The sequence below is a fragment of the Ptychodera flava genome, chromosome 17 (genome assembly GCF_041260155.1).
Source record: "Ptychodera flava strain L36383 chromosome 17, AS_Pfla_20210202, whole genome shotgun sequence".
Classification (NCBI taxonomy): domain Eukaryota; kingdom Metazoa; phylum Hemichordata; class Enteropneusta; family Ptychoderidae; genus Ptychodera; species Ptychodera flava.
The window spans coordinates 31108195-31129938 of record NC_091944.1 but is presented as its reverse complement, the minus strand read 5'-3'; the positions used below and the strand labels follow the sequence as shown (position 1 = coordinate 31129938).

Here is a 21744-nt window from a genome sequence, read left to right as displayed (position 1 = left end):
CGCACACTTGGGCCCTTCCACCGCACAACCTCGGTCTGCAAAAGTCATATCAGGGCCGTAAAGATTATTGTGTAAAGTTCTCAGGCTTTGAACCAAATGGCAAACATTGTAACATAGTTGTAAGACAAAAACCTGCAGTATTTAAATTGTGTAATTACTGTGATTCTTAATATATTGTATATCATATTCTAATATGGTTACAGAATTGAAAGATTTATTGACGGAGCTGACGTCCCACTCCCATCGGACTCAGAAACATCATCAGCAACTGATGAAGTCCGAGTTCCCAGTGACCATAGGTTGAATGATCATAGAATTGTCATTACAAATGAATCTCATGAAGCACAGAAACTTTGTCAAACTGACAGACGCGTAACACTGAGTGATGATTCACCCGATCTTCAAGTGTCACTGACTGGTTGCCATGGTGATGGAGACTATAGCAACAACAACATTAAACAAGTTGACAACATCACAGAACAGGCTGTTGAAAGAGGCCATGTTGACAGTTTACAAGAGGACAGTACGTCAGCATATGAGGAAGTCCGATCACAAGGTGACTGGCAGGATGAAATAGAAAACTACGATAAGCTACCCATGCCACCTGTCCTGACCATACCTGATGTTGGAGAATTTATGGACATACACGTATCCCTTGTCACAGATCCAAACTCTTTCATGGTAAGTCCCATTCAAAGCAGTCACATCTACCAAGAAATTCAGACAAATTTTTTCACATCTGTGCTGACATACCAGTACTGAGTTTCATAGGAAGTATCTCTACAGGAATCATGTTCCACTGTCTTTTGACTTAGTACTTCTAGAACCTGCACCATTTTCCCAGATTTAGGCAATGTACCACCAGCATTTAACATATGTTAAATACTGATAGCATGATTGTATAGAGAGTGTAGTTTCCCACCAAAAGACATATGCGTGTACAGTCCCTGCAAAGGTGGATTTTATATTTTGATAGATATCAGAAACTCCTTGGATTTTTAAATAACAAATTGGACAGGTATAGAAATGTTGAGTTACACATTTGAAGTTATAGCTGTGAACTCAGGATTGGTACAGAGTTATTAACAGTTTTCATGAAACGTTTGTTGATGCAGTGTCAGCCATGGAGTTCATATGATGATCTTAACAGTCTAGTTGACAACATGAAGGAATTCTATACAAATCATGTAAGTCATTCATTTATTATGATGATCAGTCTCTAGAATAACAACAGAATTCTTATTTTCTTTAAAATCTACAATATATTCATTCTGCCATTACAAAGATGGCTTTGATTTCATGGAGTGTATTTCATCAGAATTCTGACAGTTTGAAATGCGGTGACACTGGTGTGAAAAATTGAGACATTTACATAAGAAGTGAGGCAAAATTTACCAGAGTTTCATGCAATTCAGGTGACATTTTGTTTCATTGACAAAGTTCTTTTTTTTGTTTTGATAGTGTATAGGGTTTGTATGTATCTATCAGATCATTTCCACACTACCTGTTAGCAATACATGCATTGTTGAGTTTGGTAATATTTTCTCTCTACCCTTAAAAAATATTTCTATTACTATTTGTGACTTTGTGTCTCACGTTCAGATATATAAATGCCCAGAATTGAAAATTGGAGGGTTCTACGCTGCACTTTACGATGATGATGAACATTGGTATAGAATTCAGTTGAAGACAGTTCTCAATGAACACATGGTGGCGATGTATATGTTAGATCTGGGTCATTATGACGTTGTTGCCGTGGAGAACATCCAACCACTGGTGTCAGAGTTCAGAAAGTTGCCGTTCCAAGCCATCACTGCATCACTGGCAGGTGAGTTACCATGGCAATACAGTGACTGTCGGTTACCTTGGCAACAGTGACTTTTTAGTCACCATGGTAACATGGTTACTGATACTTGTACAAGGAAATATGTACAAACAAACGGTCACTTAGTGTTGTAGTATTGACTTTGAAAATACCAGAAAATGCAAAACTGTATTGAATAAAAAGATTTTTTTGATTCAGAGGTCACATATATGTTATATTAGACTGGACAGAAAAACTTTCAATTTCAATGGCTACATTTTCTTGTCATCCTTTAAGGTGTTAAAGCAAAAGGGGACAGATTTTCAGACCAAGCCGTGAACCGATTCTTTGAGCTTGCCTACCGCCGAGAGTTTGTCGCCCAGATCGTTGAGAAGAATCTGATTGATAGAGAGACAGTTATCAAAGCACATCTGTGCGACACATCAGATGACAATGCGGATGTTTACATTGAACAGCTTCTCATTGATGAAGGACTTTGTGACCTTGACGAGAGTGGAAGGTGATGCTGTAATCTGATTGGCTGTCAGGAACTCTCAGGACAAATATGAACACATATTGACCTCATGATAAGACCTTAGGGCAGTACTCATGTAAAATACTGACTTCAAAACCAATACTGTGGTGCCAGTTGACACAGTGTGTCAAATTTTAAAGCTGGTCCAACATCGAAAGTTGGGAGATATTGTCCTAATCTACTGAAAACAAATTATAGGGAAAAAACCAAACTCAGAAAGAATTTTGCTAAACAGTTTTGTTACAGGACTATGAAATTCTGATCCTACCCAACCTGCCGCAGAAGTACTCAATTGAAATATGTGTTGTTTTGGTGATCATATTTTGTACAGTATGCTAATTTGGATGTACTTGTGGAAATCTGTGTGCATGATAGGACATATACTTTGAGTCATTCCAATGCACATTATCACTGCCATCGTTTATGGTGAAATCAAATTTTTCACGTAGGAATGTGTTTTGACATTTGTGTTTGCTTCTTTACTACAAGTTGTTTGACTTATGTATTGCTGGCATTTCAGTCTCCAGCAAATTATGTGTACCCAGAAAGACATTGTTAGAAATGTTCTGGGGCATGACAGTGTTTTTCAATGATTGGCCCTTTTGTTCAACTTTTGTGCAAATAAAGCATGTATAGTTTGTGGAAAATATTATGTGGCACTTTGTTTGATTTATTCACACCATGAAAATGAGCAAGTGCACACTTGCCACTACGGAGGTGTTTTTTAAAGACAGTTCTGGAAACTACTAGGGACCTAACAGATCAGCCAATGTTTAGTTGGAGGAGGACCCTGATATGTTGCGATTGCATTGCAACACTGTGATGTAAGTTAAGTGGAACAAAAGGCATAAATGTCAAATCACTTTCCCTTTCATAGGTTTTCCAAAAACTGGCCCAGGTGTTATATTACAAGTTAAAATTTTAGTCCTGAAATCTTTGGATCTGTACCATGTTGCTCATGCAAATGTCGCCCTCTATGGCCAGATTAGGTTGAACCATATGACACCTGGTATCCAGCATTGGCACAAGACTGCTGTACTCTACATTGGTGACAGGTTTTAATACAAAACTCTTTCTTGCTGATGCAGAGTTTTTGTATCTGATTTGTTTGAAGTCAAAAATTAGAATTCAGGCCAATTCTTAGATCTTAAAAATGTTCACAACCCACCATCTTCATTTCACAAGAAAAGCTTGATGTGTTGACAGCATTGTGCAGCAGTGATTTATGAAACATGGCCAACAAAGTTCTGTGTTGAATTTTAATCAGAAACCAAAAACGAAAGTCCTTATTTCCAAGTTATTTGCATATTAAGGGCCATGCTCAGGACAGGATCAGACAAACGACAGATTTTGCAATGATTTTTATTGAAATGATTTACATAAAATCAGTTGCACATCTTGTAATGTTGATGACTTTCTAGCAGTTTCAATGATTGCTACTTATTGCTTTGATTCCCTGTAACCCTGAGTAAATGGCTATTTAGATTTCAACATCAGAATTGTATCATCGCTTCTACACAGGCAACTTTGGTGAAGATATACAATTACTAAGATCCTAGAATACATTAGAACTGAAAACAAGGACTTGCTGAATATTTCAATTCTCTTGAACAGTGCTGCCTTACAGTCTAATCTTAAAACGAAAATACACTGTGACATTTGCAAAATGAAGTGTAGCTTTCTGTCAAAATGAAGTGTAGCTTTCTGTCATAATATAACAGAAAGCCACACTTTTCATAATTTAGACTGGAATACACACACATAATAAATTGTAGTGACGTTTGTAGCATCTAGCATTTTTTCTGTGTATCAACTCTTCCATATTTTCCTATAGCATTCCATGGTAGAGCATTGCAGACTTTATCACGTATGGTGTGAAAATGAAATACCATTGTGACAATTTAAACCAAACTTCAAAATGACTTTAAGCCAAACCTAAACAAAAACAATAACAGACAACATGAAAGTATATAACAAGATACCAGGGAATGAATAAAAAATTTACTGTAAAGAAAATAGTTCTCTGAACAGCAGTGACTTTTTCACGATGAAATCACAACTTCATTTTCAATAAACAAAACTGCAGTACAATTTTCTGTAATTTTATTTTGTGTCCCCGCAGCACAGAAATGTACTTCAAAAATTTCAGGAGCCATTCTTGTGATGCAAACAAAATTAATATCCAATCAGAATGGTTTTGAATTATCAAATCAAACAGAATTGGAACTTTTCTGGGATAATTGCATGGCAATAACATGTGAAAGAAATCTACATTTATCTTTTAATATCTCTGATATTTGTATGAAAAATGATATCCAGATGTAAATTATAACTCATACATGTATGAGTATTACAAGCACACCAAAGTAGCCTCATTTTGTTGAGTGTAAATTAACAAACCCACCAAAAACTCTTTTAACACATGCTCCATAGTTTAGCTGCCTGCTTCTAAGAGAGTGATTGTACCGAGGACAGACTACTAGGACTAGGCTATGCAAAATTTATCAGATTGTTCACACAACCACTTTGTTATCTGTGAAAGCACTGCATGAGGATTAACAAACATATTTTCTTTTTTCTTTTGATTGGTAATTCAATAGAATGGACCATATGAACCTAGATATACTAGTTCCCTGCTGAGTAAACAAACATATCCCCATGGCTAATGTTGGATTGTAACCCACTATTCTACAATACTGCCATCTTGTCACTTTGGTGAAGTTTTGTGCCTGTGTACATATTTTCATCATAGCATGTTTATCAGCATCCAACTTGAACTACACGTAACAACATTAGTTGTCATCATGAACCCCAAACAGTACACATGCTCTGTACAGCTCTAAAACATTATATTTGTACACACACATTAGTGTTGGCCTTCTGAAAACAATAATTTTAAGATTGTTACATCAAACATTACAGGAGGTCATAGAAGTAATCCAGTCCCTGTCCTGTTTCCCAGATGGAGATTCCACTGCCCAATTCTCTGGCCAGTTCAATACGCATGTGGATAGACTGTGAAGTTGAAGGGAAAAAATGAAGGATTAGGACGGAAGTACATATCAGGGGAAAGAGAATCAAAGGATAGAAGTATTATTGCATGTTGTTAGGTTGAAACACACTTAAATCAGCCATTGTGATGCAGTCATAGAGGGCAAGAGAAATGTTAAATCAATTCAGTCTGAATTTTGCCGCAAGTATCAAGACACCAACAAGTACTGAGTTGATGGCTGTGGGTTGGAATATAAGGTTATATAATCTGTTTTGGTCACTGAACTTAATTTTCAATTCAATATAGACTCTAACAGGGTCTATGATTCAATAACGAACACATCAGATTAACTTTGGCCAAACCTTCCAACAAAGCATACCTATGCTATTTGCAGACCTTGACAGGGTTGTAAAAATCTAACACTGAGGGCGCTGTAGGCTTGGAAAATATCTTTCTGTGTAGGACAATACATGGCAGAGATTGTAGAGGTGTAAGTTCTAGTCAGCTCTGATCTGCATTTTATTCAAATTTGGAAGTCAGAACTGAAAGTTTAATGAAGAGCTTACCTTTAAAGTTGGGAAAAACACTTTGTGACCGCCTCTGAAAATGTGAAAAAAGACACGTAGTTCTCACACTTTAATATTCATGTACATGACACAAAAAAGGAATAATATATTCCACCTCTCTGACACTGTCACTGTGATAAACTTATATTCTGCTTTAAATGGACAGTCTACGTCACTAGTTTGCCATATGTGATAATGAATGTGTCTTACTAACACCTATGCTATGCTACTTTCCTCTTTTCTATAGTGATGACAATTTAGCAAATAAACTTGAAAATATCGTGTCAACCACACAAAACTTCAGATCTTACAAACAGCAAGGACAGGCTGAAATGCATTCTTCAAAGACATCATAGGGTCTGTCCATTGGCCAAAGCAAGCAAACAAAGAGCAAGTTAGTAGTGTTTGTGATGTTCATACAACACCACTGTGCAATTCAACTACACACAAAAGTAGTGTGTTGGCAAAACAGCGTAGGACATCAGACTTACTTGTATTCAATGCTATGCTCTGCCACCACTGAATCCCATTTCAACTTTGGTTTGTGTTTTATCAAGGTGTCAATATATCTGGACAGAGATGTGAAATAGAGAGACAAAAATGATGTACTTGGGTACATGGAATAAATTTCTACACCAGAAGTTCATTTAGGAACAACTTAAATTATGTTTGCTCTCACATAAAGCCATTGAGGAAGCATATGATTACTTTTCCAGCTTGGTATCCTACTAATAAGCCCTTCCACCACTAGACTGTGGAATACTTCAATTATTTTCAATAAAATAATAAAAGCAAACCTGCACAGAGTTCTGAATGTTCATGCACAGCCTTTTTGTTTCAAAGGTGCAACTCTACAGCGTGTTCTACTAATTAAAGTACCTTCATACAGGCAAAACAGAGAGAGTCATTGTCCGTTCACGATTTTATGATTTTGCAGAAAAATATAGGATCAAGGTCAAAGTAATAATAGTACTGATAATGTAATTTTTCAACAGAAACAAATTTTTTCCTTTTTTTCAACTAGAAGTAAAAATGAATCTTTTCCTCAACAGAACTGTCAAATTCCTTTATTAAAATACAGAAATGGATGGAATCGTATGCAGTAGTTTAAATTGCAGAGGGAGTGATATTTTCATTTCTTACCATTATAGCAATCGTCTCTTATGAATAATTTTGTGTGATTAAGTTCAAGCAGTGATGAGATTAATGAGAATTATTGGCCTGACAAATGTATCAAAAAGATAAGAACACTCCCACAATATGATATCACACCTCTCCATAAATAATGCCTATGAAAATTTTAGTGAGCAAAATGAAATTGTAAATCAAGCATCAAAGATAGGCAAGGTCCAGTTTTTAGCCATGAGATAAGAGTTTATTCAATTTTCATTTTTTTCATGAAGCACTTTACGTTTGGAATTTCACCTCAGTTTTGTAATTTTTTATGTGGGTCTATCATACTCTTATCTTTGCATCCCAGTTTTTGCAATATGGGGATAAATCTAGATAAGCTGAACAAAGATTAAAAGTAGAATATGCATAAAAAGATAATGAGCTAGAGGATTATCAACAGAAAACTGATTACATATTCAAGCCCTTATCTGTGTCTTTTTGTATTTTGCTTACCAAAACAAAATATCATTAAATCTTTGGAGAGATGTTTGCATTCCCGTTATTATAGAAATAACAGGCGATGTGCTGATCATTAATGCTTATTTATGGGCGTGGGTGAGAGGAAAGCCAAAAATTAACGGGCGAGGCTTGCTGAGCCTGTCAATTTTGGCTTTCCTCTCACCCGCGCCAATAATGGTCAGCGCAGGGTCCGTAAAAATTTTGCAAATCTTGAAATTTTTTCATAAAAGTGTCTAAACTTGGCCCACAAGTGTTCCATTTTATTTATCTTTGCACAAATTACAATTTACGTTTTAGCTGAAATGTTATGATGTTTACGATATTATTCATATTCACGGGTACATAAACAAACCATTATTGCGTATTTGTGGTCAGTCACATGGTTCAGCTCGACCAATTAAAATGTGACGGACAGGGCATGGTAATATAATAAGCCATATTGTCTTTGAAAATGTCACTATTTGAATCCTTTGTGATGGATTCCATTGATTGTTCAAAGTTTTTGTGTGGTGGTCATATGTTACTCACAATTTGAAAATTATTTAGTTGTTTCAATTAAAAAGTTGTTTGTTCTTTGAATGTTCTGAGGTAAAAAATTAAGTATTTTCACAGAAGTTGCTTTTGATTCCGAATACCTTATTCAAAATAAAATGCAAAAACGATACAGCTGTGATGGGGTTTACAAAAAATCATAACACTTACTTATCTCCTAGAATAGCTTCCATATAACTCCCTTGGAACAAGTAACCATAGAAATTTAAACCAAGGAGTATTTTTTGTCTCTTGGGACCAGGTTCAGGGACGAGGGCCTGGACACATGCTTTGACCCAACCTATAGGTGAGTTGGGACCTGGTCTAAAATAACAAACAGAAAAAAAACCAGATAATTTTGATCATTGGTCAGTTTGATAAAGAAGACAAATAATTCTTGAGAAAAGATACATGAAAACTGCTAGAATGGATTTACACATTTCAAATTCATATTGGTTGTCATCATTTCCTTTGCTCTCTGGAATCAACAGGCAAATCAACAGAATTAATGATAGATGTTTCTGTGATTCTGATTGGCTAAGACACTGGTAAATCTGATCAACACTGTGAAAATACCCAATCACACCTGCTGACATGTCTTACCTCTGTGGAGAAGAGAAATCATAGGTCATCAAACTAAAGACATCCACCACTGGTGATAGGATATCAAAATCTTCTTTTAAAAACATACCAGGTGTGTTGCTGAATAGAAAGAAAAATATTTACATAAATATATGAATAGGAAACTAGTTGAAAATTATGGCGGGAGATACTTCAACTTGACAGGAACAATGTCTGTATTATGCGATATTTACAAAAGTATCAGTTTTGTGATCTTCTAAGTTGATTAATTTGTAAATTCAATGTCACTACAAAGAAAAATGATAACTTATCTTAGGCAAAAAAAAAAATAATAGGTTTGTTTCTGGTTATTGACATGTGGCATAAATGATGCGGTGACGCGATTTTTTTTTTCAATTTTTTTTTTATTTTGGTGGAATTTGATACATTTTCCCCTTTTTTCCATAGGGGCAAATGAAAAACGGGGGAAAAAAAAGAGTTGACGCACACACTTTGAAGTGATGCGCGCGCCGACCAGAAACAAATCAATTTTTTTTTTTTGGCCTTAGTAATTTTCAATGTACAAATGACAGCATTAGAAAGCATTGTATTGAAAACTCATTCTGACTCAATATCTTTTATTATTCCATCAGTTTTTTTATTGCATCGAACAAAAAACACTTAGCTATTTGAAAGACACACATATAAATCAAATTAAAATTTAAACACCTTACAACATGAATTCTTTGCCAAACTAATGAAGCAGTAGAAGTGGAGATGTGCGGCAGATTGTGTGGTTTGTCAGAAATTATTCATGAAAAAATATACTGAAATGGAAATACTAGTATCAGTAGCCTTTTTCACAGCTTGGAAAAACAGAGGGGCAGCCAATTTACATAACAATGAACAATTTGACCATTCTTTTGTCATGAAAATGTGTTCTTTTGTACGGTCATTAACATATGAATAGATGGCTTGTAAAACAGAAGGATAGCCCACCCCTCAAAACCCACTGTGGAGAACCCTATATCAATGATATAAAAACACGATGATTACCTTTGTGTGACTGGTGGTGGGATTACTAATATAAATTTCATATTTTCTTGATGTATTGCATCTGCCAAATCTGCTATCAAGTGAATTGCATCTCTGAAACAAATTGTAACAACTATCAATAAGTTATTCTGATTACCCTTGGATTTCAGCAAATAATATGGGGTTTTTGTAAAATCTCGGACAAATGCTCAAAAAATCTATCTAAGCTTCTGGTAATTAGCCTTGAGAGTCAATAGTGATACCTAAATATCCATATCGGATCGTATCGCAAAATAAATTTACATGCATATATACGCCATAGCACTTTATCTGTGTACCAACATTGAATGAAATCGGTTCAGGACTAGTTGAGTTATGGTTCAAAAACATGAAAAAATCGCAATGAAATGGCCGCCCAATGGCCATATTGGATCATATCGCATATTCATTGATGTGCATATATATGCCATAGTACTTTATCTGTGTACTAACATTTAACGAAATCAGTTCAGGGATAATTTAGTTATGGTTAAAAAACATGAACAATTCGCAACAAAATGGCTGCCCAGCGGCCATATTGGATCGTATCACAAAATAAATTGAGGTGCATAGGTATGCCACAGTACTTTATTCTTGCACACAGTTTGAAAAAAATGGGCTCAGGGGTGACAGAGAATCGGCTGCGGACGGACGGACGGACAGACAGACGGCCGGACGGACGGGACCCAATCTATAAGTCCCCGCCGGACTGCATCTGCGGGGACTAAAAATATCTTTTTCAAGTACATCACTTGTACTGCATATTATGTACCCTTATGTCAGAATTTTACAGACATTTTCACACATAGACTGTCTCTGCACAGCACTCATGCATCTGAGCCGTTTTTACTATCATCTGATAGCCTAACCTTCACACTACGTTTTGTTGTAGCTTAGTGGAGTGAGTAGGTTGGAGGAACTTTGATGCAGTGAGAAACAAATCTCTGGTGTACAACTTGCACGGCTGATCTTAAATATGATCTATTTTGAATCCCTGTAGAAAAATTTATTTCACTTGCAGGCAAACTACGCTGATCATTGAAATGTATCTATCCATAAATTATTTTACCTTCAGAAATGATTGACAGTCTTTTGAAGAGCATATCACCTATCATGCACAAATACACTAAATATAAACTCACTTTCAATGAATATTAAATGAGCTGAGATTCTAACAATGGAAGTACAACAAAGTAACTATAAATATGGTAATGTAATTTACAGCACAACTTGATGCATTGCTTACTCTTTTTTCTGTCCAGGCATCTGACTGAGAATTTCTAAAACAACACCATCAAATTTTTCTTTCTGAAAATAGAGAAGAAATTGATACATCAGCACTCCTGTGTCAGGTTTACTCAGTTTATACCTCTATTCACTCAGACAGTTGCAACTCTTTATCAGCTTTGGTACAAGCCTCGTGATTGAATCTCATCTCAGACATCTCCCCTTCCCCAGTGAGAAGGCTCAATCATATTATTGGATACAGTGGAGTATAGGCAGACTCAAAATTTCTCACTCTTTTACATCTAATTTCTGGTCTACAGTTGTGTAGACTCACTTTGTGACCCTTTCAATGAAAATATTTTTGACACCATGTCAATTCAAAAGTGAAAATCAAACACTTATTTTTTTTGTCAGAGTTAAACTGAGAAAGTAAGTACAATCTTGAACTTCAAGTACCAGTAAAGCTGAGGTAACTTTCTAATGAAATTTGCACGGCTATCCTTATAAGTTTCTCTGACAAAGTACCGGGACAAAGTATGAATAAAAATTCTACAATTTATTTTGAAGGTGTTCATTGCCCCAAATTTAAGAATGGTGTTTGCAAACTTTCTAATACTGAAAAAATGTGAAAATTTTTAAATTCAACATGAATCATGTATAAAAGGTTGATCTATGTTAAAACAAGTATTTACCAGTGTGTGGCAAAGTTTTACAAAATAATTAGCCTTTCTGCTGAGAAGTTTTACAGAAAAGGGAGTTGAATGGACTTTGCAGTTCTTTTGATAAATTTCAAATGCTGTGCATTCTAGCTGACAATAAAGCTAGCAGAATACCAGAAGGTAATAGTTTAAATTCCCTCACCTTGTAAAAATCTGTGACAGTTTTTGCCAGCAGCTGCATCCTGGATTCTTTGGCAAACAATGTTTTGTAATCTTCAGGAGACCAACCATCAAACAGCAACCTGGGAACTGAAATGAGAATTGGAAATCAACAAATGAACAATGTTAGTGCTAAAATTTTTCCAGTATATTCGTAGGTTTGTCTTGCCATGCAAAATATCTGAAAGACTGACCAACCAAAAGCTATTTAAATTTCACTGGCAATTAACATAACTACCTTATGAAACACAACCACATGTCTTGTATAGAAGGTACCGGTATTACTCATGTCTGGCTTTGGGTTTGGACTAATAGACTGTATCTTACAAGGTTTCATTTCATAGGCTGTACCTTCCATCAACCTCTCCACTGACGTTTTTATCACACAAATTTTAATGATCAGAAGAAACTTTGCCAATTATCAGTTTCAAACACACATTGACCAATCAAAAATACCTTTGCAAGACCGCTTGGGTCAATGTCAAAGCCATAACTCAGCCTGGATTGACTTCATTACAATATCTCATATAAGGAATACCAGTACATGCCTGGTAGTAGTATGGATAACATAAACAAGACTTTAAACCTGTCGAGTCACTTTGAGAATGCACAGAATACTGCTTACATGTAAATTTGTAAGCAAGCTCAGTATTATAAACCATTACATTTTGCAATGTTAGTAGTAAATCTTAATGACTGAAAAGAGCACTGTGTTACATCACAGGTTACGGGCTAACTGCAAGCAATACCGTCGTCTGTTCATGTGTAAATCACTTACAATCGTTTGCAGTTAAAATATGTCAAAATTGTTAGCTAACCCATATCCTAAGTGCATATAACTGACCACATTATTCCATAAGCATAGCATTTGTCAGATGCCTGAGTTTTTTTAGACAATTATACTGGTATGCAGTGGGCAAAATATAGAGGACAATTTGCATATTTAGTTAACTGCTCTCCACATTTACAACCCATCTAATTCATAACCTGTAGGATAATGCATCTAAATACCAGCATATCTTTAGTAACACTTCAGACAATCTGTCTACCATTTATAAACTATCAAGGACATAATCAGTCAGACTGGAAAGTTTACTTACATATTTTCACTTTCCTTTTCCCCTTTTTCTTGACGTCTGATATCCAGCCTATCAATGGAAAGGGCACACATCAAAATCATTATCTGCATCATGATATAATTAAACAAAATGTATGTTTTCAGAAAACCTGAATGAGGAAAAGATTATATTTGTGAATTAAGTTGCTATTGTTTATTATCACATGAACTGGCCCGTATCTCCACCTGTGTGACGTACACCAGCACAGATAAGAAATCCATATTACTGCTGTTGTACGTCATCAACCGGAACTTTTTTTCCTGCAATGGTACCTTTCGTACGTGCACGTCGCGACACAGACCGATTTGTCATGATCGATGCCGTGCTCTCATGGCATTCAAGTTTTGACAAAAGGGTGACCCGATAAATTCAGACACGGAAACATAGAAGGCATGCCCAACGAAATTTCGAGTCGCTAAAGCTTTAGCTATTCCAAAGAATCGAATGAGGATACCGTCGATCGTTTGGCTCAGTAACGTCAGGGCTCCAGTTGCAAGGCTCAATGTGGACATCGTCGTACCTGGCGATCGCCAAGCGACGTCGTACCTGGCGATCCCGGTTGGCGATAAACCCGAAAGATACACCTCAACGAAAGTTCAACTTAATAAATGAATACCGTATAAACTTCAGGAAAGCGACATAGAAGGCACAAATATCGACGAACAACGATAAATTTCCTTCATCACACAAATACCATTCCGTTGTTTCTCGATCGGAATCAAACCTAAGCTGTCGAACTGTTAAGCGTAAACTCTGCAGTGCAGCGCTGTAGAATCAGATGCATTTCGAAAGTTGACTCGGACAACACTCACAACAGAACAGAGTTCCCGTCAAGTAACAAAATTGGGAAGTACCTACGGGCGATACATGTGTCACAGCAAATATCAAAGTCCGTATGACGAAAACATTGACGACTGAGATGGACACCGGCGGAGACCGGTGACGGCATGTGCCCACTACTATACACTGTGTGTGTCATCGATCTGAAACTTTCGGGCTCGCCAAAGCCGTAAAATTGTGATATTTTAAAAGCCCAGCATCTCTAAGAATGATAAGTACTGTTTCGATCGTGCCGTTGCGCCATTCGCTTTATAAATATAATTGTAAATATTCTAAATAACTCAAAATACTATCGTTATCCGTCGCTACGACGCTAGCGCGGTGAAAGTTATGTCCGCCGATGGCCGACTTGCCTTGGCATCGCTCCAGCGCGAGACAATGATTGACACGCGCACGTGACCGAATCCGTATGTCTGATTGGTGGAGATACCATTCCATGTATCAATTTTTTAGCTTAATGGGATTTATGAATGAAAGTATACCTGTAAACATTTGCACATCTCCTGGGTGACGGACCGCTTTACTCATTAAATGTAAGTAATCCGCGTAAATAAAACACAAAATCTCGATAAAAATCATGCAATTTGTTACAATAATTTTGATCCATCCACATCAAAGAAAAATAAGAAGACTGTTCATGTGATAAATATATAATCCCATGGAATTTTTCTCTGTTTGACGTCATCGTATACTCGTGTTTTTCGCAGAGCCGCACAACTTCTCGCCTTCGGCTCGAAGTTGTACGGCTCCGCGAAAAACACTCGTATACGATGACGTCAAACAGAGAAAAATACCATGGGATTATATATAATAATTTGAGACAATTATTGTTGACACGTGCTTCAATACATATATTAATTCTGAATATTTTTGTTTATTGTAAGGGTTAGTTTTTTATTGCAAAAGCCTTTGCTTAAAATACTGGATCACTGAGAGATTGAGAAATATACTGGATCAACAAACACTGACATTCACAGATAGACAAACACATTATAATACCATTTTAAGAATGTAGCTCATGATTATACTACAGTATTGCTGACCAAGACAAGTGCATGAACACCCAAATTTTATGAGGAACCTAGCAAACTTCAAAATATAGTATATAGGGCGCTACACAAATGTTTGATGTACATATAACTCATTCTGAATGTATACTGTAATCTTTGAAAACATTTTTCTTTGTTGTGTGCCATAAATCACACTTATGTACACTACACTACGACCTATCAAAATCATGTACCGACGGGTAATCATTACATGTACTTTGTACAATGCATTCAGTTACTGTAACCAGGATGAGTAAATCAACATTGTGTTTGGAGCTTCCAGGGACCACTATAAACTAAATTATCTTGCAAGCTGACTGCATAGTACTGCAAACATATTTTTAACAAACAAAAACATCCATTTATAGTTGGCTAATTGGACCAGTGCACAGGTGAATTTGATGCTTTGAGCTACAAATTAATGAATTTGTGATCCACAACCTCAGCCAGACCTCAGCCCTGCATTAACTTTTATGTCAATACATAAATTTCAACCTAGAATAATAAATCCAAATTGTGGCAATTTACAAGTGTGTCAATTATAGCATAAAAAAACACAGTATTTAATCATTGATCAATGCTCCCCTATCACCAAAATAATTTGGTCCAGTCTCATTATCAACTGCATTGTATATGATAATGAGACTGGACCGGACTATTGCGAAATGGTTTGAAAGGGACATACAGCAAATACCGATGAAGATACTGAAAGATACTTCATAAGTTGACTGACCTTGATCAATGTCATGGCCACCTTGAATGAAATACTGGTCTCCATCAGTTTTGACTTGCAACCAGACTGGTGATATGTATGTGAACTTGTTACCAAAGATCTTTGCCACATCGTAACCATGATTATTCCACTAGGTTACATATGCAAAGGAAATTTTCATGAATATCTGAACACAAAAAAGGTCATTCAAACAATATAAATCAAAGTAATAACAAATCGCACGTAGATAAGTTGCTTGCTTATCAGTTTGTTATCATACACAGTACTAGATGTTGACAGAACACTATACTCTCTGTTAGTCTGTATCACCTTTTCATTGGATGGAAAATATTTACCGTTAGATGAACATTAAAATACAGGCAGTATGTTTGATCTGAAGCCACGTGATTTTCTCTTTTAGTGTGAAATTCATGAAAATCTGTGGTTATCTGCATGGATCAGTTTTACAGCAGTAGGATTACACTTAAACGATTACAAATATTCTTTTTTTAGCATCCATATCATTCTATTTACGAAAATTCAATGGTTGTATCCAAGGGTCTGACTTTCAACTTTTCACCCCAATTCCAGACAGTTAAAATGTATTCCATACGAAATATAGCTACCAGGGTACAGGGTAAATATCAGCTTAGCCTGCATGCAAACATAATGGGATTGATTAAAATTTACATACTTAACCTTTTCACCAACATGGTTTGGCCCAAACCCATTGTTATCAATGGTAAGCGTGGACCTGTTCACTGGGAACAGGGGTGAAAAGATTAAGATGTCTATGGTATGATTCCCTGTCAAAACTTCAAGCTCCGTTAGCTGTAGCTTTTGGTGTATTTCAGATATTTATGTTCTACTTGTAAAATATGTTGTTTGGTTCTACTACTAAAATAATGCTACAATGCCAATAATGAAACCAATAAACTCATCCTGTACCAGGTGTAAAGTCTACTGTTAGTGTTGACAGTTGAACTTGAGTCTGAACTAGCATTCATTTATCACACTTCATTTTGTATACTAGCATGCATTGACATGGCAAATGCGTGTTCTTTTTAATGCAACATGCTTTTAGGAGTCAGCAAAATTGTACTAGTTTGATAGGCCATAAATGATGTTGCAATTATTGTCCCTTTCATCATTTTTGTACTTACAGGCGTTACATATCCAAGTACTTCCCCTTCAAACTGCTTCACATTTTTCTTTTTGTCACAATAGTTTTGAAATTCCTTGATTATCTCCTTGGCTTTCGGATTATCAACAATGAGTCCTCTCTCTTCAACTGTCTTGTCCGACAACTTCACTGCTGGCTGTGTGCGAAAAATGGAAATACGTGAGGTAGGTACATGTACACACCTTGGAATTGAAAGGCTTAAACTTTTTTGAAAATTTTATTTGCTCCACGAGCTTCAAAATTAGCCCCTACAAGTGGTAGAAAAAAAATATGGTCATGAATTTGATGAAAGTTCGAGAGTCTGATTATCTGTCCTCAAGCTACATTCTACCTTTACCCTTTGAGCACAAAAGTTGATTTTTATCACCTAAGTACATGTATATAAAACATACCCCAGTCAATTTTTTTTTCAGATTTTTACCAAAATTTGATAAAAAACTGTATCCAATGAAATGAGGTATGCATTCGGTCCAAATTATTGAAAAAATTACAGGAAAATTCATAAAATTTCGTAAAATGTTGAAATAAAATTTTGGTGGGAAAAATTACAACACTTAAAGGTTAAATTATAATGGACTACAACAAGAGTTGAGTGTTGAGGTCAAACCATGCAAAATCTAAAGGGTGATTATTGTCTTTCAAAGGAAGCTATGAATGGACTCAGATTAATTATTGATTTACAGGTCAAACTGTTATAACAAGCTGAAATAAGTACATTTACGACAGTTCAGTGTTGTTGAGGTCAAACATGTGCAATACTGCGTAAAACATGTCTATTTACCTAGCATGCTTTTCCAGCTTATAGCTAACAATGGGCATGCAGCTAATTCAAAGTGTTTTATTACTCACTAAAAACAGAAGATTGGAATTTGGCTTTCCTACAAGTAACTTGTGGAAAATATGACAGATTTCTGAGCAGCATTTTCAGAAAAAGTCACTGACAGCAGAGCTTAAACTTATAATTTTTGTGAGGAGAATTTACACAACTTCACGTTGTCTTAACCCTTTCATAACCATGGTTTGGCCTAAAGCCATTGTTATGAATGGTGAGTGTGGACCTGTTTATAGGGAAAGGGGGAGAACAGGTTAAATGATACAAATCAGGCACAAAAATACTCATATGGATGTCGCACAAAGCTCCTTCACTAAGACTTGTGGGTTTCTTTTTATTCCTCAACTACGCTTATGCACAGTGATAAAGGGGTGCTGGGTTATCTGCAGTGTGTTTGAGTAGACAAATATATTTGTTGTGATATATGGAAGTGACAGGTATCATTTTGATATGTGAGTTTTGATCCCTAGATCCAACTGAACACTGTAGAGTATCTCTGTTACACTTAACTATACATTTGTTACTAAATAATAGAATATGCTAAGTTCTGCATCGGCTGCAGCTGATATAAATTCTGACACATTTGATATTTATGCAACTGTTGCAGTCTGTGGTCAGACCAACTGCGTAATCTGTGATTTTTTACAGTTTCATAATACTGGTGGTAATAAAGTACTCATGTTGCCACATCTATAAGAGTAATTTCCAAAGTTTGAAAAAAATAATGAGATATTTAGTTTCATTATGGGAATGTGATATGGTTATATGCAGGAATCACTCTACATGTATGTGTTACACTAGCAATTTTTGGTCAGTCTTTGCAGCACAGAATGAAAAGTGAAGAACTAAATGTCAACTGACCAGCACTATTTTAATACTTGTTCATCAGTGTTTTATCTGCATGTTCACTGAAGGGGCAATTTCTGCCCCATTCATCAAAATTAGCAGACAGACTTGACATTTTAGGGCCAGAAACAACAGCAAATTCACAGGTCTCTACACTGAGAGCTTCGGTCACCATCATATGGTCGTATTTGTGTACTGTCTTTTGTGTGCAATTTTCGTGCTGTAAGTAACTTTTAAAGGGCAGAAAATGGCTCGAAATGCGCAATTTGCGCAATCGTGCAGTCGCGAGAAAACCCTGGTTCATATGGCAAAGCCAGTGTGCCTGCTGCATCAATGTGATGCTCAATTGACTGAAGAGTGTCCTCTTTGATTCAAGAAAATTTTACAAGACTGCTTAAAGACAATATCAACAAATTCTGGAACTGATCCACAGAGTTCAGACAACTTAAAAGTTTCAGAGCACTCTAAGTAAGTCAAACAAAGACTGCTATTTTTCTTAATTTTTTACCTTAGCAAATTGCTAGAGCGATGATTCTGATGCTATATTTTTCAATTTGCATGTGTACAGGAGTGAGATTCTATGGCTTTCCAACATGATTATGAATTCATTGGCATTGCTATAGCTCTAATTGATACCTAGCACGGTAAGCTGCAACATTTTGGGGTGTTATCGCAGAATGTGTCAGGGAAATACCTAGTTCGGTAAATCTATATATATAATTTATTATTCTTAGCAAATGAACCTTACAGTCATACACAAGTTAAGATAAGTGTCACTCTTTCATTTTAATTGATCAAAGAATAAGGTCATTAATCCTCTCCAGGGATGTAAGTTAACTGTCTGCTTCTCCAACAAATAGTTCAAAATTACCAGACTGGATTTTTAGATGAAAGTACGCTCAATTTTCAATCAAATTTTACAAGTCAACCTACAAGTTCCGTTCCAGATTCAATATGTCATCCACTCTCCATGCTCATCAATAGTTTGAATGTGGTCGTTAATTTTTCAAAGATTAAAATTCTACTGATGGTTGTTTTGACGTTGAATGTCTCATATCTGTATTTCGTACACGTCATGATCACCAAGAAACATTACCAACTTTGTAGGAAAAGGACCAAGTATTCATTGCAATGTCAATGTGAAGATATTAAAGTTTGCATTTTTCCCACCACTGCCAGATCGTACAAACTAGAAAATGTGAGAACTCTAATAGAAATCATTTTCTGTGAATTTGTTCAGCATGAACGCCCTGCTTATCTCTCAACGCCTAAAGCCATGCTCTAGCGTGGGTGTTACAGCATAGGCCCTTTCTCTAGGGTCTATGGTTACAGCTGTAAAACATTATCTGAACTTGCAATCATCTTCAATCTTGCATATAAATTCTGAAATTATTACGTCATTAATTATTGACGAAATGCTGCGCACGTTTATCGTCTGTGACAGACTAACGGATGAAAGCAAGCGAAAATAACAACAACGCATGGCACGACATCGCCAATCTTTCACTGACCTTTTCGTCCTTGTTTTTCTTGTCCTTTCCCGTCAAAGTTGTCTCTGTGACGTCGGTGGTCAGGGTCATCAACAAGATGCAGACGACAAAAGCGGCCGAGACGGTGTTTTTCCACATTGCGGGAAAATACCGATGCAAGTCGTAAAAATCCTAGGCACGACGATGAGTTCTTGAGCTATTTCGCGATACACCGAGTTAGATCGCTGGGTTGGAATATGGCAGGGTACTGGAAAGAACGTTTGCCTAATGAACGATTCGTTGATCGATGGGGGCAGCCATGTTGACCTTTACCTTTACCCACAGTGCCGCACGACTTCCGGAAAAGGGGTGATTTATATTTGGTGGGGGTGTCTCGTTTGCTCAGACAAAATATAATGCACATGGGCAGGCTCCGTACAAGCCTGCGCATCCCCATGCCTTGGACCATGGATTTTGTTTTGTTTTGTTTTGTTTTGTCAAAGTAAATAAACTGTCGTTTGCTTCATAATTGCTAATTGCACGTTTTGCAGGTAGTCGTAAGTGGATAAGAAATATAAAAATAACAACTTATTCCAGCCTTTCTTTTTGAAGAACGTTGTATGCATAAGCTTACAAATACAGCGTAAACTTTGATCTTACTCAGCATGTTTCGCTTTACGACGATTTTCAGACCTTACAAAATAATGTTGGCAGCTGATTAAAACTGAAGCATTACAATTCTTGGTTAGCGCAGATTTACAAAAACGTTATAAAACAATCCGTCAGTTACAAGTATTTTAAAGCTACTGTATGAAGAAACAAATGAGTTGCTGACCATACAGTGAAGATTTGTAAAATGCTAGGGACATGTTTATAAGAGGCGCTGAGTACGGCAACATTTTCTCTGGTAAAGAAAGAAATTGTCTCTTCATTTTATCTTGAAATACAGTATGGCGATCCCATTTTTAAAGCATCTTAAATTGGCAGCTCGTACAGTCTTTTTAACCAAAATCTCAAGAAAATGACGATATCATCCATCACATGCAGACATGTCCGTGGAATTGGTACCACCTCCATACCATGGGATTTGCATTTTTGTTGGGGGAAAATGGACAACAATTTATCCCCAAACCTACGCAAAGAACACTGCCATTCACTTGAATTTTGTAAATAACGCCCCGATTTCAAAAATATCAGCCCAATCTGTTACGGTCGGTTGGAAACTGGGATCTGAATTTGTTTAAATCTTGCTAACTTTCAGATTCAAAATATTTCTCATTCTTATCATATCTTGTTTCTTATTATCTTGCCATACAGTCGAACAGTAGTGACAAACTTATAACTTTTGCATTAATAATTAATGTCCTGTGGAGCAATCTAAAAAGAAGTTTAATATTGTTACGATTTTTTACTTGCGGCTTCAAAACTCTAAAAAGACAGTTTCTGTATTTCTACAACGCAATGAAAGTAAAACAATTGCAGTATTGTCGTTTTAACATCTTCAAGGTGGGGTATAATATTTGCGCTTAGTTCATTTTACTTCGACCCAATGTTTTAGCAAAGAAGTATGTGTTTGCCGCAATTTCGAAAAAAAAATGGCTAGTAGAAGCGGCGATTCCGAGGAACAATTTTATTATTATTCTGCCAGGAGAAAATTTTCTGCCTGAGTTGCAAAATGAGTTTGGCCAGCAGATGAATATAATCTATTAAAATGTCTTGGGTTTAAATATCTATCGCAGATGCACGTTAACTTTTCAAAAGCCTATGGCGACAAAACTCAAGAAATAAATAAATAAATTCCATCCCCGTCTTTTCGATCAGTTTACCGATTTAATTAGACATGTAAGTTTAATGACCGACGGATATCAATTTACATGGACTTTTCGATCATTCAA

At 36.2% G+C, this 21744-nt stretch overlaps 2 protein-coding genes across 2 annotated transcripts in view; one reads left to right on the top strand and one right to left on the bottom strand.

Moving 5' to 3' along the window:
• The window catches only part of LOC139116053 (tudor domain-containing protein 7B-like), a 37013-nt gene extending 34025 nt beyond the window's left edge, over positions 1-2988 (top strand). Inside the window, exons 25-28 of the mRNA XM_070678558.1 lie at positions 204-681; positions 1116-1187; positions 1603-1828; positions 2102-2988. Of these exons, the coding sequence (XP_070534659.1) occupies positions 204-681; positions 1116-1187; positions 1603-1828; positions 2102-2328 (1003 nt within the window). The 3' untranslated portion in view covers positions 2329-2988. The remainder of the gene's footprint in view (positions 1-203; positions 682-1115; positions 1188-1602; positions 1829-2101) is intronic.
• A 697-nt stretch (positions 2989-3685) lies between these two features.
• Positions 3686-20186, bottom strand: LOC139116052 (chitinase domain-containing protein 1-like). The gene is made up of 12 exons (XM_070678557.1): positions 19892-20186; positions 16683-16838; positions 15541-15670; positions 12901-12948; positions 11784-11890; positions 10942-11003; positions 9678-9770; positions 8664-8762; positions 8232-8384; positions 6389-6466; positions 5898-5931; positions 3686-5354 (listed from the first exon to the last, which is right to left on the bottom strand). The coding sequence occupies exons 1-12, from the start codon at positions 20006-20008 to the stop codon at positions 5256-5258; spliced, it is 1176 nt and encodes a 391-aa protein (XP_070534658.1). The 5' UTR covers positions 20009-20186; the 3' UTR covers positions 3686-5255.
• Between the last annotated feature and the right edge of the window lie 1558 nt (positions 20187-21744).

Bases quoted from the DNA above. Each gene is read 5' to 3' on its own strand.
- LOC139116052 (XM_070678557.1), bottom strand. From the start codon at position 20,008: ATGTGGAAAAACACCGTCTCGGCCGCTTTTGTCGTCTGCATCTTGTTG. The intron at 6,467-8,231 runs GTAAGTGTTATG...ATCTCTGTCCAG, and splicing joins GAAGCTATTCTAGGAGATAA to ATATATTGACACCTTGATAA. The intron at 5,355-5,897 runs GTAAGCTCTTCA...TCAACTTCACAG, and splicing joins TGTTTTTCCCAACTTTAAAG to TCTATCCACATGCGTATTGA.